Source organism: Monodelphis domestica, chromosome 2 (assembly GCF_027887165.1).
Source record: "Monodelphis domestica isolate mMonDom1 chromosome 2, mMonDom1.pri, whole genome shotgun sequence".
Classification (NCBI taxonomy): Eukaryota; Metazoa; Chordata; class Mammalia; order Didelphimorphia; family Didelphidae; genus Monodelphis; species Monodelphis domestica.
In genome coordinates, this window is record NC_077228.1 from 170,721,930 (window position 1) to 170,739,870 (window position 17,941).

The 17,941-nt window shown below is 37.2% G+C and overlaps 1 protein-coding gene across 7 annotated transcripts in view; it reads left to right on the plus strand.

The window, feature by feature from the left end:
- The window catches only part of GON4L (gon-4 like), a 128,689-nt gene that overhangs the window by 72,800 nt on the left and 37,948 nt on the right, over positions 1–17,941 (plus strand). For all 7 annotated transcript variants that reach the window (XM_001367009.5, XM_056816271.1, XM_056816269.1 and 4 more), the window contains 2 exons: positions 1,689–1,881; positions 13,480–13,581. In XM_001367009.5, coding sequence (XP_001367046.1) covers positions 1,689–1,881; positions 13,480–13,581 — 295 coding nt within the window. The remainder of the gene's footprint in view (positions 1–1,688; positions 1,882–13,479; positions 13,582–17,941) is intronic.

Below are 17,941 nucleotides of genomic sequence, written 5' to 3' on the forward strand. Positions count from 1 at the left end.
TTTTTTTTCATATATGGGCTTTTTCAATAATATTTGTTCAGCACAGTTATAGGGGAAAAACAACAGAATTTAACAGTAGTTAACTCAGTACATTTAAAATAAATGCAATCAACCTTCAGTGTAACAGAATAATATTCAATCCAGTAATATATGAACTTAAAATCACAAAGTTAAACCTTAAACAAAAAATGCAATAGAATACAGAGATTTTTATAAACCATTGGAGTCTGAAATGCCTCAAAATATATCCTTCAAGTTCCTTGGGTTCTTATCCAGTTAAATGTCTATTGTCATAAGGCAGAGTGGTAAGGGCTAGGCAATGGGGTTTAAGGGATCTGCTCAGGGCCCCACAGCTGGGAAGTATCTGAGGCCAGATTTTAACCCAGGACCTCATGTCTGTAGGCCTGGCTATCAGTTCGCTAAGCCACCCATTTTCCTCCCCAAAGTTGAATCTTTGGGCTGAATCGTTCTTCTGGCACACAGGTGAAATCAATGAAATTACCAGAACAGTCAAAAGGTATCCTTTTAAATAGCCCATTGCTTAAAAGTCTGTTTGAAAAATCTGTTTCTTCTCCTCTCCCCTTTCTCTCTCCTCCTGCTCTGATACCTCCTCCAGCCCCAGTCGTAATCTTAGCCTAAGGGAAAATTGCCCGTTCTCCTTTCCCTCTTGTTTCTCCCCTTTTCCCACGTGGCCAATACTGTTACCAGCTGATAGAAATGAGTCCCTTCGTGGTAGCCAAACTGTAAAGATTAAAATTTAGGGGAGACTGAGGCAGGTAGAAATTAGTTTCTCTCTGCAAGGAGTATTATATTTTTTAGAGGTTTATTAAGGATTAAAGAAAAGACAGGTAAGAAAAAACATGTGCCTAGGCCAGAGGCCTAGACAAGACCTCACCTACATTATGGAAAGAGCCACGTCTGCCCCAAAACGGAAGTCCAAAAAGAGAGCACTCAAAAGCCTTTGCAATCAGCTTAAGTACCTTCTCGATTTCGCCCACCTCAGAATTCTGTGAGATTACAAAGCATTTTGGGGAAGTGGAGCAAGGACTTGTGGGGATTGAAGTCCAGAGTTCAAATCTCAATTTTACAACCTCCAGATGGAGAATTGGTGAACCCTAAGTGCTAGTTGAAGTATAATTTTATTTCTTTTTTTTTTCTTATTTTTAATGACTGATATGAAATTTTGTTTTGAATGCTTTCATATATATATATATATATATATGTGATACATTGCATACCTTCTTAGTAGGGAATGGAATAGAGTGGGTCAGAGAATTGAGACCTCACCATTTTTTTTAAAGAATATTAAAGGGGCATCTACACAGTGGATAGAGCTCCAGGCTTGGAGTCAGGAAGACCTGGGTTCAAATCTGATCTTAGATACTTCCTTGCTATGTAACCCTAGCCAAGTCTTTTAACTCTGTTTGCCTAGCCGCTGCCCTCTTAGAGTTGTTACCAAGACAGAAAGTAGGATTTTTTAAAGTTAAAAATAAATGGTAATTTAGAAAAAGGAAATGAACACATCATATAAACTAGGAATTCAATTGGAGCCTAGATCCGTAGAAGAGAACAAAAAGGCCCCCTCAAAGGCATAATATGCTGAGAAAATTTTGGGATTTGAGTATAGATATTCTGAAATAATAAGACATTTATTGATATTCTGTTTCACCCTTTTTGCCATTGGTCAGCCATTGGATGATAGCCTCATTGCCTTCCGAACACGCTCCAAAATGCCCCTAAAAGATGTTCCCCTAGGACAGTTGGAGGCTGAACTCAAGGCTCCAGATATCACACCAGACATGTATGACCCCAATACAGCAGATGATGAGGACTGGAAGATGTGGCTTGGGGGGCTCATGAATGATGATGTGGAAAATGAGGGTAAGTGGTCTTTATTAGCATTCATACCTATTTCTTTTCCTAATTCTGAATTTTCAGTTAACTGGAAAACTTAAAGACAGCACGATAATTGGTTAATTGAATTGAAACAGTTCAGGTTAAGAAACATTTATTAAGTGTATTGTAAAAATTAAAATTAATGTCAATAATAAAAATAGTATATTTTAAGAGATTTATTAAAGACCATTAGAAATAAAAGAATAAAAGGGATACAAAATAAAACCATGTGCCTATGGCTAATCAGCCCTTTAAAACCCCTGCACTTACCACCATGCAGTAAGCCAAAGAGGCCAGAGCAGGCACACCCTCTCAATTTATTCCCTGTCTGCAGGAAGTATGTAATGACAGGAAATCAGTGGGCTCCCTGGGGTGTTTTTAGGGTAACAGATTTTCAATTCCCCCCTGATCATCATTGGAAGACTCATCTCCCCAATTGATCATGTAACATAATCAACTTTTAAATTACAATAATTTGGGGATAAAAGTGAAAAGAACAAACCCATAATTGCTAAGCACATGAACAAAAAGCCAGTTAGGGGACAGTCCCCTTCAGCATAAGAGTATACATACAAAAACAAATGCATTCAACCACACACAGTTCAAATCACCACATCCAAAGTTCTCTCTGGATTTTCTTGTACAGTGTGTGGTCTGTGCAGGCATCTTCATGGTACCTTCTCCAAACAGTTCACTTACTGGATTCAGAGAGGTTGCATGTTTTTTATCCTAAAATTATTCTCAAAAAGAATTTAAACTTTGCATTTTAGAATACATTTCCCCCTGAAGAGGATGTTGAAAAATATAGGGTTCACTTAGTGATGCATGACTGAGTTATGAGGTATATGAATCAATTAGCAAGAGAAATAAAAAACATCCAAAAAATCCAAATAAAAGAGAAAAAAATAACTTCTGGATGAAATATAAACTATTAAAGTCTTCTGTGTAAAAATTCTAAGTAAAAGAAAAATAAACCTATAACAAATCCTTGAATCAGGGCCCAATTAAAGTTATTTAAGCAATTGTGCATTTACCCAATCAGTAGATAGGATTATAGAAAGTTTACCACACTATGAAAAACAGAAAAGGTACTAGATTTAGCAGCAAATGGGAGCCACGATGGAGCCAGAATTGAGATACTTGGTAGAATGTGGAACAAGGAAGACCTGCCTTTGACATATGTCAAAATAGCCACAACTTTGAACCCCAAACAAGTTCAAGTCTTCTTGTCTGGGCTAAAAATTACATCAATGCCACTTGGATTAGTCTCTGACTTTGTGCTCGATAGGCACTATGCAAGGAGCTTTGTGCTTCTTTGGCACTGTGCAATGGCTCTTTTTGTATTCCATTCTTCTGGAGTAAGACAGAATCATTAAGCAAAGTCCCATAATTTTTAAACAATTAATGGTATTATTTCGAAAAGCTAAAGCCTTTTTGGGTATACATTGATATTAGAGCAAATGTACTTTAAACTTCTATTACTACAAGATCAAAAAAGTTAAGAGAAAATCTCAATATTGGTGGCATGTGCTTCAAATACAAAAAGGAGAGAAAAAATAAAACTGAAATACTATATTGCACATGTAAGCAAAAACAATAATAAAATAGTTTTAAAAATCACGACTATATAGCTTACAATCATTGACACACTGTGTCAGCTAAGGTAGACTACAAAGGTTTCTCACCCAAAAATGAGATCCATTTCCTTCTTCAACTTTGGCCATGGTTCACTATGTAAGTGTAAATGATTTTTTACAAAGTAACAGTGTTTTATAAAGAACAGTAGTACAGCAGGTAATGCACATTCAAGAAGTATCAGAATTCCCAAAGTTGACAATAGCAAACAAACACACTATCATTAGGATTCACATGAGTCTGCTATATGACATTTAAAACAAAAACAAATCTTAGAAGCTAATGGATACTTGTCACAAGTTTTTCAGATGTAGCAATCTTTCAACCTCGGCTGAGAAATTTTTTTTAAAATCTATTACTGCCATCATTACAAAAATGTGGCAGAGGAGTCTAGAAAAGACACAAACCTGTTCTGTTGATGTTGGATCTAGAAATGTCACCAAGAATCTAGATCATTCTTGTGGAAGGATAGAGTAAGATGAAGAGTTACAAATGAGATTCTCCCTCTTGGGAGCTGTCTAGGAGTACCATGCCTTAGCACATCTTCCCAGCTCCTCTAGTATGAAATTGTTATGTCTCACCCATTCCATTTTACAAAGACAGAGGTGGGAATATAATTGCATTTACTTCAGCTACTGTGAGATTTAAAATGGTTGAGGTCTTAAACTGTAGTGATTAAAATAGTGGAAAGATATAAATTGTGATAGATATAAGAGAGGGTGAGTAAATTTGACCGCAGAAATATGTTTCACTACAGTGTCTTGGGTTTTAAAATCAAATATAAGGTGGTCGCCAGGGAAATATTCCCAATTATTCAAATACCCAAGTCAATTGGGTTTTATAGAGATTTTAATTAACAATACAATGAGTAACCAAAGAAAGAGAGAGAGAGTAAAAAAGGAGTAAGTATGAAGGGCCTCAAGCCAACATGGCCTAGACCTGAGTCTTAAAAGAGAAATCAGTCAGTTTTTTATAACTCACCATAAGATCTGTCTAAGTAAGGATTTCTAATGACACCAGGCCAGCAGCATCTCAGCTGCTTTCACCAGCTTCCTCCTCCATCTGAATGTTCAGAATCAGTCTCCTCAGAATGAGTCTCTCCAATCTGAATGTTTCAGAATGACTTTCCAGCTCTTCCCTGAGCTCTTATTTTTAAGGGCAAAATCTCCTCTGTCACCTCCCCTAAATCCTTACATCTACCAATCACTGTAGATGTTTCTAAAGGACCGCCCATTCTTAGTCCACACCTAAGAAGGTGTGGATTTTTGAGTAATTCACACCAGGAAAGCTCTGAGTAAGTTTTCCAGTTCTTTGTTCCTTGTAAATTCACAAGTTGCTTGACCTTTATAGGTACTTAGCTTAAGAAAAGTATGGGTTTAAGTACTTTTCATTGTTCAGAAAAGAATTTACAACTTTATCTTCCCCTAGGGCAGACCCAAGTAGGTAAAGTAGAATTCTCACATTCCTGCTTTAAGTAGAGTTCACTGTCCAAATGGGGAATGGTCTTAATCCAATCTTATAAAGTAGAGTCTGGGAAATTTTAAGGTTTACACTACCAAAATGGTACTTTTACCTCTTGTTACAAATAACTCATAGGCAGGCAAGATGGTTAGTCAGAGCTATTGAAAAAAAAAATCTAAAAATCATGTCTAAAGACCCCTTAAAATCAATTTGAGATATTTAGCTCATAAATTTTCTAAAGGTTGTTAACCAGGTTGACAGAGTCCATCCATCATCTATGTGACAATTAACAAAGCCAAAATGTGGGGGGTTGGGGGAAGCTGTTTTCATGGGCTTATACAATATTTTGTTCAGTATAGCTATAGGGGAAAGGTAACAGAATATATCTGATAGTTAAAACACAGTAGACTAAAATAATTCAGTGTAACTGGATAGTATTGAATCCATTAGTATATTAACGTAAAACAACAAAATTAAATCTTAAAGCAGTCAGCAAAATACAATAAGATACAGAGACTTTCATGAAAAAATGGAGTCTGAAAAGTCTTAAAACATTTTACCTTCTGACTCTTTAAAGTTCCTTCCTCTTATCTGCTCCGATTCCTTTTGTCACATCGTTGGGATCTCCCATAGTGAGGGAGAATTTCTCGCTAAGCACAGTGTGGTGGAATCCCAAACTGGATGAATTTTAGAGACTGGGCAGACCCAAATGGCGAGGGGTTGTAGGGAGACGAATTTCTCTCCTAAATCTTAGGCAAGATAATTGAAAGGACCAGTGCACCCAGGAATGGTAGAAAGAAAAAACATCCTAAAACGGGGAGCTGTTTGAGATAAGTAATGCACTGCTGTTTCATAGTGTGTGCCATGCTTGCAATTTTACTTCCTGTTTCAAAGAGTAACCTTACTTCCCTTTCCCCTAGAGGTAAAACACTAGGGAGCAATTTGCTCCCCAGTGGACAGGGAGTTTGGAGGCTAATTATTGCCTAAGGAAAATACACCCTGGTTTTTACCAGCTTCCCGGAGATTGGCTCCAAGGACTCTCTGTGAGTTCCAAAAACACAGTGGCAACTACCAGAAGCACAACAGGACCAACAATAGGGGCCAGGGCCGGTGTCTGAGCAGGAGCAGGAACAAGCAGTATCAGGAACAGAAGCAGGCACTGTCGGCAGAAGCTCCGAAGAGAGGCAGCAGCAAGAAAGGTGGGCGAGAGAAGAGACTTATCCCTTCTCGCCAAGTCCTTCAAACTAAAACAGCTGGTCCAATAGGGCAGGTGACCAGCAAAAAGTAGGAACAGCAGAAGTAAGGCTCAGAAGAGAGTTTGGAGTTGGGGGGAGGGGGGTTCCATGGCAGGAGAAATGTGGCTTAAAAAAAAAATATTTAGGCTATCTTAAACAATTGAGAATTCTTTTCTCCAACTTCTGGTTGCCAAATTATAAAAATGAAAATTAATGTCAATAATAAAAATATTATACTTTAAGAGATATGTTAATGATCATCAGAAATAAAGGAATAAAAGGGATACAAAATAAAACCAAAAAAAACTATTTAAGATCATTAGAAATAAAAGAATAAAGGCACAAAATAAAACCATGGCTAATCAGCCTGTTAAAACCCCCGTGCTTACCACCATACACGGGACAGAAAGCCAAAGAGGCCAGAGCAGGCACGCCCACTGAATTTATCTCCTATCTAGATACGTAATGACAGGAAGTCAGTGGGAACCCTGGAAATGTAGGGGTTTTTTAGGGTAACAGATTTTCATTTATACAGCATACTATGCAGTGGGCCCTGGGGATAGAAAAACATAAACCAAATTGGTCCCAGTTCTCATGGAGGCTATATTCTATGGGGAGGCGCAGCATATACACTATTATATAATGCAATTTGAAGAAGGAGAGTGCATAAGTATGATCTACCTGTTAGGGTTATTTATGGGGGAGATTCTTGATTGAGGTGAAAGGTTAAAGTGACCTTGATTTCTAAGGTCCTGTTTTACTTAGGATTAACTTGAAACTCTCTTTGTTTGGACCTTTAATGTAAAATTTTTCTAGAATCTGTTAAGATGCCTTTCTGTCTTAGTATGAGATAATAAACATAATTATATTTTTCATTTCTACTCAAGTATTTATTAGGAGTGTATTGTGCTAGACCTTAGGGACAGAAAGACAAAAACAAACATCCTGGAGCAGCTTAGCAGCACAGAGTGGCAGGCATGGAGTCTGGAGGACCTAGGTTCAAACATGGCCTGAGACACTTTTAGCTGTGTAACCCTGGACAAGCCACTTAACCCCATTTGCCTACCCTTTCTGGCTTTTCTGCCTTGGAATCAGTACTTAGTATTGATTCTAGGACAGAAGGTAAAAGTTTTTAAAAAATCCAAAAAACAAATAGTCCTTGTCCTCTAGGAGTTTACTACAATGTTTTACACATGAATAAGGAAATACAAAATAAATACAAAGTGAAGAGTTTGAGTCCCTAACAACTGGGAGAATCAAGAATCAGCCTCTTTGATGAATGAGATTTTTTTTTACTACTTCATTATTCTCATTCTGAACAGTATGATTCATTGATCACTGAGAAAAAAGTGAAAGGTATAGGGATCATAGAATCCTAGAGTCAGAAGGACCTCAGAATTCACTTAGGACCACTTACATCATCAGTGCTTTGTGCAGTATTACTGGAACATGGTCATTGAGCTGCCACTTGGAGATGGTCATTGACTTGTAAATCAATAGCTCTTGAGTCAGTGAGAGATTTGTTTAAATTTCTAATTCCAGTATATATCCTCAAATGTTAACACAGAATCCCTAATGTGTATACTTCAATACTTAAGACTTGCAGGGTCATCTAGGTAGTATAGTGGTTAATTAAGCACCAGACCTAGAATCATGGAAGATCTGGATTCTGATCTGGTTTCAGCCACTTCCACTTCTAAGCTGGATCATGGGGCTGACATTCATTTGCAAAAAATGGTCAACTTCAGTCTACTGTTTATATATGGTGAAGTCTATATACTCCATTTCCTCAAACTCTCATTCTGCCTTTTTTCTTTAATCTCAAGCCATTGCAATAGAGCATTCATACCTCCATTACAATATTTCCTATACATTTTATGCTCAGAAGAGGAAAAGGTAGGTAGATGAATGAGAGGCTTGTTGGAGAGTATGTAAATGGTTGGCTAGATGGGGCTAGGTCAAATTATGTGAACACCCAGGTATGGTCATTTTTAGTTAATACAAGATACTTGTAACTTCAACAAATATTTATTGTATTTCATCAAATATTTATTGAAGACTTAATATGTATACTCTGGGGGGAATAGGGAACTTACTAGTACCTAGTAAGAGACATGGACAAATAACAGCATCTTGCACATTGTAGGAGCTCAGATGTTTAAATGTATAAATAATCTACATTATAAAGCAGCATAAGCATAGTAAATATTTTATGTAAGAACAATAAGGTGAAATGTTATAAAAGTTTAGAAGAGATCAATAACCTTTATTTAACATGAGTAGAGAAGATTGAATGGAAGAGATAGCATTGAGGGTGAGCTGTGAAGGATGGGTATGATTTTCATAGGCAGGGTTGGGGATTAGAGGGCATTTCAGGGAAAGATATAATCAAAAGAAGAACTGAGAATATCAAGTCAAGATCTGAAGAATATTTTCTCCTAGGAGCCTTAAAGAGTTTTTACATTTGCTGGTAGCTCTCAATTGTTCAGTTAGGTAGGAATCATGATAATTGAAATCCTTTATTCAGATCCCTTATTTTTGTCATCATTTCCAGGCCTCTTTTCCACCAAACATTTTGAAAAGAATTGTTAACAAACAACAAGCTAGACTAACTTGATTTTCATCTCTTTTTTCTTCTAATTAGCAAAAAAGTCCCCAAGAACTAAAATGAGAAAAAGATGAAGCTCAAAATTTGAACAATGCACAAATAAGGGGATTAATACTGTAGGAGTTAAGAATTGGGAGGGACATTCTAGATCCCCTAGTCAGAGTGTTTCTTCATCTCTTTTCAAAGATAATAAAATTGTGACCCTGAGAAATAAGATGATTTGTTCCTGAATAATTAGGAGAATTGTCCTAATGAGGAAGGGAAGAATGAACAGGGATGATTCTTCATATTTTGCAGATGAAAGAGACCCAGAGAAATCTGTTGACCTACCCAGAGTTTCACAATAAATCTTGTAACCGCGAAAATGTGGGTTTCAAGACTGTGAATTGCCAAAATTGTAAAGATAATTTTTAGTATCTTGATTTAAATAAAAATTAAGAGGTCGCCATGGGAAAATTCCCAAATATGAAAATACCCAAGTCAGCTGGGTTTTATGGAGATTTTAATTAATACAAATGAAGGAATTAAGGGAAGGGAGAGAGAGAGAGAGAGAGTAAGAGGAAATATTAGGAAGGCTTAAGAGAGGCTAGTGTAAAGATTCAAATTTAGGGGATATGGAGGCAGGTCGAAATTAGTTTTTCTCTGTAAGGAGTATTATATTTTATGAGGTTTATTAAAGATTAAGAATTAAAGAAAATACAGGATAAGAAACACGTGCCTAGGCCAGAGAGGCCTAGACAAGACCTCACCTACATTATGGAAAAAGCCACATCTGCTCCAAACCAAAAGACCCACAAAAGCCTTTGCAATCAGGTTAAATCCCTTCTCGATCTTGGCCCACCTCAGAATTCCGTGAGATTACAAAGCATTTTGGAGAAGTGGAGCAAGGGCTTGTGGGGATTGAAGTCCAGAGTTCAAGTCTATTTTTACACTAGTCAGTCTTTTATCACTCACCACAAGATTGTCCCAAGCAAAACTCCAGTCCTTCACTGAAATCCTCAACTCCTGAACTGAGTTCAGAGACCCAGCTCCTCCACACTAACTCCAAAACTCCCTCTAAGTTCTGAGAGCCCGCTCCTTTTAAAGAGAAATTTCTTTTATGTCACCTCCCCTAAATTTTCACATCTACCAATCACAGTAGATGTTTTCCCCAGGACTGTCCATTCTTCGTTCACATCTCTCTTTAGTTCTCACCTTCTCTGGGTAGATTATATCTTCTGAGTATTTCATATCTCTTTTGCTAAGCTTGCCTTTTGTAAGTTGCTTGACCTTTTAGTGATTAATTTAACCTTTATAGGGACTTAGCACCCTTTTGTATTAGATCTAAAAATAGACCTAGCTTAAGGTTCTAGCTTTACTATAAGTATGAGTTAGGGACTTTTTATTGTTCCATCAGGAGTTTACAACTTTATCTTCCCCTAAGGCACTGTCTGAGCAGAGTGGAGTAATTTTAAAGTTCTCAATACATTCCTGACCAAGTACCTGCATTGTTTAAAATGGGGAATAGCTTAACCAAATCTTCTAAAGTAGAGTCTGAGCAGTTTTAAGAATCACAATCTCAGGTAGAATGAAGTCTAGTGAATCTACTTTATGCTCTGAGGCATAAGCCAAGACAAAGGTATTTATAGAAAGGTGTGAGCTGCTTCATTTGGTCTCCCAATTTTAGTGTAGCTTCAGCTCTGGTATCTTGTTTTCATTATCTTAGTTACAAAGATTATAGCCAATAGCTACTGGAGCAGAAAAAACAGAGAAAACAGACTTTTGAGGTTTTTAAATTCTAGGAGTAGGAGTAGTGGTTTTTGTGAACTACAGCCTTCTTTTAAAAGTATTTTCTTAGTTTTTTAGAAAGAATTAAAAAGAGGAAACCTAGAAGCAGTGACTCATAGCATGTATGTCATCTCTTTGTTTCTGCTAGCTGAGTTTGAAACAGGGATGAGAGCAAGATTGGCCATAGATTCCCATCATCCTGCTTTAAACATATGCTGTTCTTTTTATAGTGGCTCATGACTAAATGTTTTTATATATGCCTTGCACTAAGTGATCTACATGTTATTATAATTTATTCACAGAAGGTATTTAAGAAATAGCTTTGGAGGAGCACACTGTGTTAGAATAATTTGAATGGATGTTTAGGTTGTTAATCACAATCAAATAATTATGTTCAGAGGGCAGAACACTTAGCTAAGTGACTAAAAGTGGAGAAGGAACTGTCATAAAGGTTTTTGCAACATGGTTTTCAAATTTCCAGAGAGGTTAGTGCTCTGAGGTCCTGTTAGCTTGATCCATCTTTTGCTGGTTTGGGGTAAGAGTGTCTATCGATAAAAGATTTTTGTAAACCTGTACACAATTCCCTTATTTTACTGGACATTCCCCAGAACCTCCACTAGTCATTTAACAATTTTTTTAGAGAGTCAGCTCTATAGAGTTCTAACTACTAGGTTCCTTATTGAACTACCAAAGAATTAAAACACTCAAAGAACTTGTAATTTTGTTGTAGTATGCAAATACACTAAAAAGAAAAAATAAATTAGAATACAAATTAAATTATTGTAAACTGTGAGTACATACATACTTTTTCTTTAACTCTTTCCTTATAACAACTCTTAAGATAGAAGGGTCCCAAAGAGATAATAAGGAAAAATACATGTACAAGAATATTCATAGCTGCACTCTTTGTGGTGACAAAAAATTGGAAAATGTGGGGATGCCCTTCAATTGGGGAATGGCTGAACAAATTGTGGTATATGTTGGTGATGGAATACTATTGTGCTCAAAGGAATAATAAAGTGGAGGAATTCCATGGGGACTGGAACAACCTCCAGGAAGTGATGCAGAGCGAAAGGAGCAGAACCAGGAGAACATTGTACACAGAGACTGATACACTGTGGTACAATCGAATGTAATGTACTTCTTCATTAGTGGCAATGCAGTGATCATGAACAACCTGGAGGTATCTGAGAAAGAACACTAGCCACATTCAGAGAAAAAACTATGGGAGTTAAAACATAGAAGAAAAACAACTGCTTGATTACATGGGTCGAGGGGGATATGATTGAGGATATAGACCCTAAAGGAACATCCTAGTGCAAACATCAACAGCATGGAAATAGGTTCTGATCAAGGACACATGTAATACCCAGTGGAACTGTGCGTGGGGTATGGGAAGGGTGGGGGGAGGGGAGGGAGGAATAGAATATGATTTTTGTAACCAAGGAATAATGTTTGAAATTGACCAAATTAAAAAAAAATGCAGTCATGGAAAAAAAAAAAGATAGATGGGTTAGGGCTAGGTAAGCAGGGTTAAGTGATTTGCCTAGGTTCTGTGAATCTCAAAAAATTCTCAGACCCTACTTCATAAGATTTGGTTAAGACCATTCCTCATTTAAACAATGAAGGTACTTGATCAGGAATGTGGGAACTCTACTTCACCCATACTTAAGCATGCCTTAGGGGAAGATGAAGTTGTAAACTCCTTGCTGAACAATGAAAAATACTTAACCCATACTTATAGTAAGGCAAAAGTTCTTAAGCTGTGCCTATTTTTAGATCTAATACAAAAGGGTGCTAAGTACCTATAAAGGTCAGGCAACTTGTAAACTTGCCAAGTGGCAAAGAGGTGAGAACTTACTCAGAGGTTTTAGACTACTCAGGTGTGAATTACTCAAAAGTTTAGCCTACTCAGGTGTGAATTAAGAATGGTCTGTAAAATGTCTACTGTGATTGGTAGATGTGAGAACTTAGGGGAGGTGACATAGGAGAAAATTCTCTTTAAAAGGAGATGAGAAGCTGAGAGCAAGGGACTCTCTCAGAGAACTCTCTCTGGAGATTGAGCTGGCCAAAGCTGAACTGGTGTCTCTCTGGACACTAGAATCTTGCTTGGGAAAAATCTTGTGGTGAGTGGATAAAAGACTGACTGATCTCTTTCTTAAAGGCTTAAAAACTTAGGCTGGCCTAGGCTGGCCTATCTCTTTTCTCATTGTTTTGTCTTACTCTCTCTCTTTCATTAATTCCTTATTTGTATTAATTAAAATCTCCATAAAAACCCAGCTGACTTGGGTATATTTCATATTTGAGAATTTTTCACTGGCAACCACTTTATTTTTAATATAAAAAACATCTTTGAGGTCACAGTTTAAGGCAACCACTCTTTTATCTGTAACAGTTCACAAAGCTAGGAAATGTCTAAGGCCAGAGGTGAATGAACCCAGGTCCTCCCAACTCCAGTCCTGGCTCTAACCACTAGGCAACTTAGGTACCCATACATAAATACTTTGAAAAGAACTGAGGTTAGAGTAGGTTTCCCAAATAAAGTAGCGATTGATGAATATTTTGCATGATGACAAAAATATGACTTGGTGGAGAGAAATGGGAAGACATCATTGTTTAACTTTTTTTTTTTAAAACAAATTCAGGACATACATTTCTATTTTCCCTGTCTGAATTTCACCTTGCTTTTTTTTTTTACCTTATCTCAGGTGCCTTTGCAAAGGTATTGCTGCAGAAATGGACAAGTTACTTTCTATTGCTGGATGGAGCACAACAAATGTTCCGGGCCAGGCTACAAAGGTTCCTGAATAGTGAGCCTTAGTATCAGGGCCAGAGATTAAAAAGACTGTATCAACCATTTTCTTTTTTTCTCTTTAGATGAAGCAGATGATGATGATGATCCGGAATATAACTTTCTAGAAGATTTGGATGAACCGGACACAGAGGATTTCCGAAATGACCGGGCAGTGAGAATCACCAGTGAGTCCTAGTTGAGTGTATATCCAGTCCTCAATTCTTCTCTACTTCTCTCCTGATGTTTTTTAATATAAAGTTTGGGGGAAGGAATTTATAGGTCATTTTAGTTGAGCTTCTCAGATCCTTTATATCATATGAACTTTCATAGCTCTCTCACTTTAACTGCTTCAAAGTTGAGTCCAGCATGCCAATTCACATGATGCCATGTTGGTCTTGGAGTTTATCAACCAATATTTAAGGGCCTACCACGTGCTACTACCAAGTGCTCCAAAACACTAAATCCTAGATTAAAAAATATAAAAATAAGACAGTCCCTGCCCTTAAGAAGTTTACAGCCTACTGAGAGGATGTCTCCAGATGAATAAATAAAGGATGTATAAAAAAGGATTCTAGATTCTCTGTCATTTATCCCAATGATCATGGGCAAATTATTATTTTACCTCTTGGGGTGTCAGCCTCCTCATTTGTAAAATAAGGGGTTTGGATTAGTTGGTCTTTAAGGATCTACCTCTGTAATCTGGTGATTTCTTAAGCCATCAAAATCTGGGCAGATGGGAAAGGACCTTTTGAAGGTGAAACTTGAGCCCAAATTTCTTGAGCTAAGGGATTTTAGGAGGGAGAGCATTCCAAGCACAGGGGTTAGCTTGTGCAAAGGCATAATGATGAGAGATCAATGTTGTATCAGGGGACCAAATAGACCAGTTTGCCTGGAGTATAGAATGTGTGAGGAAGAAGAATCTAAAATCTACCTGCAAAGTTAGGAGTCGGATTGTGAAGGGCTTTAATTGCGCCATGAAGGAGTTTGTATTTTATCCTAAAGGTTATGAAGTACAATTGGCATTTCTTGAACAGAGGAGTGACATCTAGTTAGATTTATACTTTTGAAATAGCAGTTTGGCAGGTATGTGGAGAATACCCTGCAAGGAAGCCGATTAGAAAAGTATCGCACTTATCTCGGTGAGAATGATGACTAACTAGGTGGTTGTGGTGTGAACAAAGAGAAGATATATACAAGAGATGATGGAATTTATAAGATTTGGTGACTGATGATTTTAAAAGTCTTGAGGGGGCAGCTGGATAGCTCAGTGGATTGAGAGCCAGGCCTAGAGATGGAAGGTCCTAGGTTCAAATATGGCCTCAGACACTTCCCAGCTGTATGACCCTGGGCAAGTCACTTAACCCCCATTGCTTAGCTCTTACCACTCCTCTGCCTTGGAACCAATACACAGTATTGATTCAAAAACGGAAGGTGAGGGTTTTTTAAAAAAAAAAGTCTTGAGCATGGTTCCTGGTTTGCAAATCTGGGCAAATCCAGTAGTAATGGTACTATGGCCAATTGAGAAATTAGGAGGAAAGATAATGAGCATTTTTGGACTGTCAGATTTGCGAGGTTGGTAGGAATCTGGTTGGAAATATCTGACATGAAATTGGAGAATGAATTTAAGCTCAGAGAAATGGGGGTCTCTAAGAACCTTGGTAGATAGAATTGCTGGGCCTTGAGTCAAGAAAACCCGAGTTCAAATGTTACTTCAGACACTGAGTAGCTATGTGAACTTGACTGGAAAAGTCACTTACCTCTCTCTGCCTTAGTTTTCTCATCTATAAAATGAGTATCATAATTATCCCCTCTCCCCACTTCCCAGGGTAATTTTACATGAAGTCTTTTCCTGATCCTCCCAAACTTCCTTGTATTCATTTTGTATATATTCTGAATATACAGTACTTTATATTTGTACATGTTTTCTTCCCTCTTAGAATGTAAACTCCTTAAGGGCATATTGTTGTACTTTTGCCTTTATATCTGTAGTACAATTCCTGGCACATACTAGGTATTTAATGATAAATGTTTATTGTTTGATTTGTAATTAGAGGTATCAGATGATCACACTTGTAATTTATGAAGATTATTTTGGCAGCTATGTGGAAAATAGATAGGAGGGAATACACTGGCAGCAAGAAGATAAAGTATTATAGTAGTCAATGCCAAAGGTGATGAGGGCTTACTTACAACTTACTTTGTAAATGGAAAGAAGAAAATTGATATGAGAGATATGGAGGCAAAAATAATAAGGCCACGAGACTTGACAATTGATTTGGATGTGAGGGTTGAGGTAGGGAATAAGTCAGGATTGGAAAAATTAAAATTAAATCTTAATAATAAAAACCTATTTTAGGAGGTCTATTAAATGGTCATTAGAAATCAAGGAATAAAGAGGATACAAAATAAAAACCATGTGCCTATGGCTGATTAGCCATTTCAAAATCCCCGCCTTACCACCATCCCCGCTGGCTGCATGCCAAAAGAGAAGACAGAGCCTCAACTCCCATTCACTTTATCCTCTTTCTACAAGAAGTATGTAATGAAAGGAAGTCAGTGGACCCTCAGGATATGTAGTTCTTTTTTAGGGTAACAGATTTTCAATTATACATCACCCCCTTAAGAGCTGAGGAAGACTAGTCTCTCTGATGGGTCTTGTAAACACTTGAAATTACTTTGAATTACTTTGAATTTTGAACTTTGAAATTACAATAATTGTAGGATAAGAGGAAAAGAGAACAAAACCAATGATTGCTAGGTGCATTGACAAAAAGCCAGTTAGGGGGAAGTCCCCTTCAGCGTAAGAGTATAAATACAAAACAAATGCATTCAGCCCCGCACAGTTCAGATCACCACATCCTCAAAGTTCACTCTGGATCTTCTGGTGCAGTGTGTGGCCCATGGAGGCATCTTCATGGTGCCTTCTCCAAATAGTTCACTTTCTGGATTTGGAGAGGTATCATGTTTCTTAACCTAAAATTACTCTCAAAAAGAATTTAAACTTTGCTATTTAGAATAATTATACAAGATTGACTCTTATGCTAAGAACCTGAGTGACAGGAAGTCTGTTGATGCCTTCAACAGAAATATAGAATTTTGGAGGAAGGCTAGGTTTGAAGGAAAGATAGGAATTCAGTTTGGATATGTTTAGTTTTAGTAATCACTAGGATGATGTGCAACAGGCAGTTGATGACACAGGATTGGAGTTCAAGAGACAGACTTGGACATATATACAAATTTTAGACTCGCCTACATAGAGATTATGCTTGAACCTTTGGAAGCAGATAACCACATTAAGAGGGAGGATATATAGAAGAAGAAAAAAGACAAGGCAAAGCCCTAGGAAATGTCCATACTAAGCAGGCAGGTTCTAAGTGGTAATCTCTCAAAATGCTTAGGAAGAGCTTTCTGATAGGTAATAGGAGATATGGGAAAGACCGCAAGGAATTTGAGTGAGGGAAATGTCAGGGAGAGGGTAGGCAGCAGCAGCATCAGCAAATGCAGAGAGCTCCGGTGGAAGGAAGGCTGAAAAGAAACTCTGGAATTAAACTATTGAGATCATGGGCAAAGTTGGAAACAGAAGATTTAGTTGAGTGATGGAGTCAGACTAATGTTGGAGAAATGAAAAGGTGCTGAAAACTTTTTAAAATTTAGCAGTGAAACTAAGGAAATGGCTGGATCAAGTGAAGATTTGTTTAAACATGTGAGAAAGGCCTTGAACATGTTTACAGCCAGTGGAGGTTTAGATAAGGGAGAGAAACAGATTATAATGAATAAACCACTTAGAGGATGCAGGAGAGAATGAAATTTGGGGCACTAGTAAGAGGAGTTGAATATCTTGACAAAAGTAAAGGAGGAGAAAATGAATGAAGATGTAGTGGAATTTTGAAGTATTGAGTATAAGGCAGATGAGAGAGCTCATGTAGAATGGTCTCTTTTTTCCCAAGTAGTAGCCAAAGACATCTTTTGAGTGAAGGAAGGGATTAATACCAGTACTGGAGAGAAAAGACATTTAGGAAATGTTGAAGGAAGAGTATAGAAAATCATGGAAAGAATAAAAATTTTGCTATGTAGCATTGAACTCCCAGATGAAATTAGATTGCATGAATTTGTAGTGGATATAGATATGACTTCCACCAGCAGCATTTGGGAATACAAACTGAGGATGTAATGATTTGAATTTGATTATAGGCAAGGTATGAATAGCATTCATAAAATGGGATAAAGGAATCAAGAATGAAGAACAACAATAGTTGAAAATGGTTCATTATAGTGTCATGAATATTTAGGGAATAACATGAGGCCAGAGATAGGAAGATGCAGTGAAAATACTAAAAGGAAAACTAGTTTGTGATGAAAATGAAAGCTATATAAATGAAATCCAAAATGGAGGGAACAGGAGATTATGAAGAAGGAGGAGAAAGAAGAATTTCAGAATTCAGATTAATGGAAATAGTGGAATAATTGATGAAGGTGAAATTAAAGATTTGATTTTAACTGTGTTTAACATAAAAGTAAAGTTGTAGTTTGCAGGAATTGAGGAAG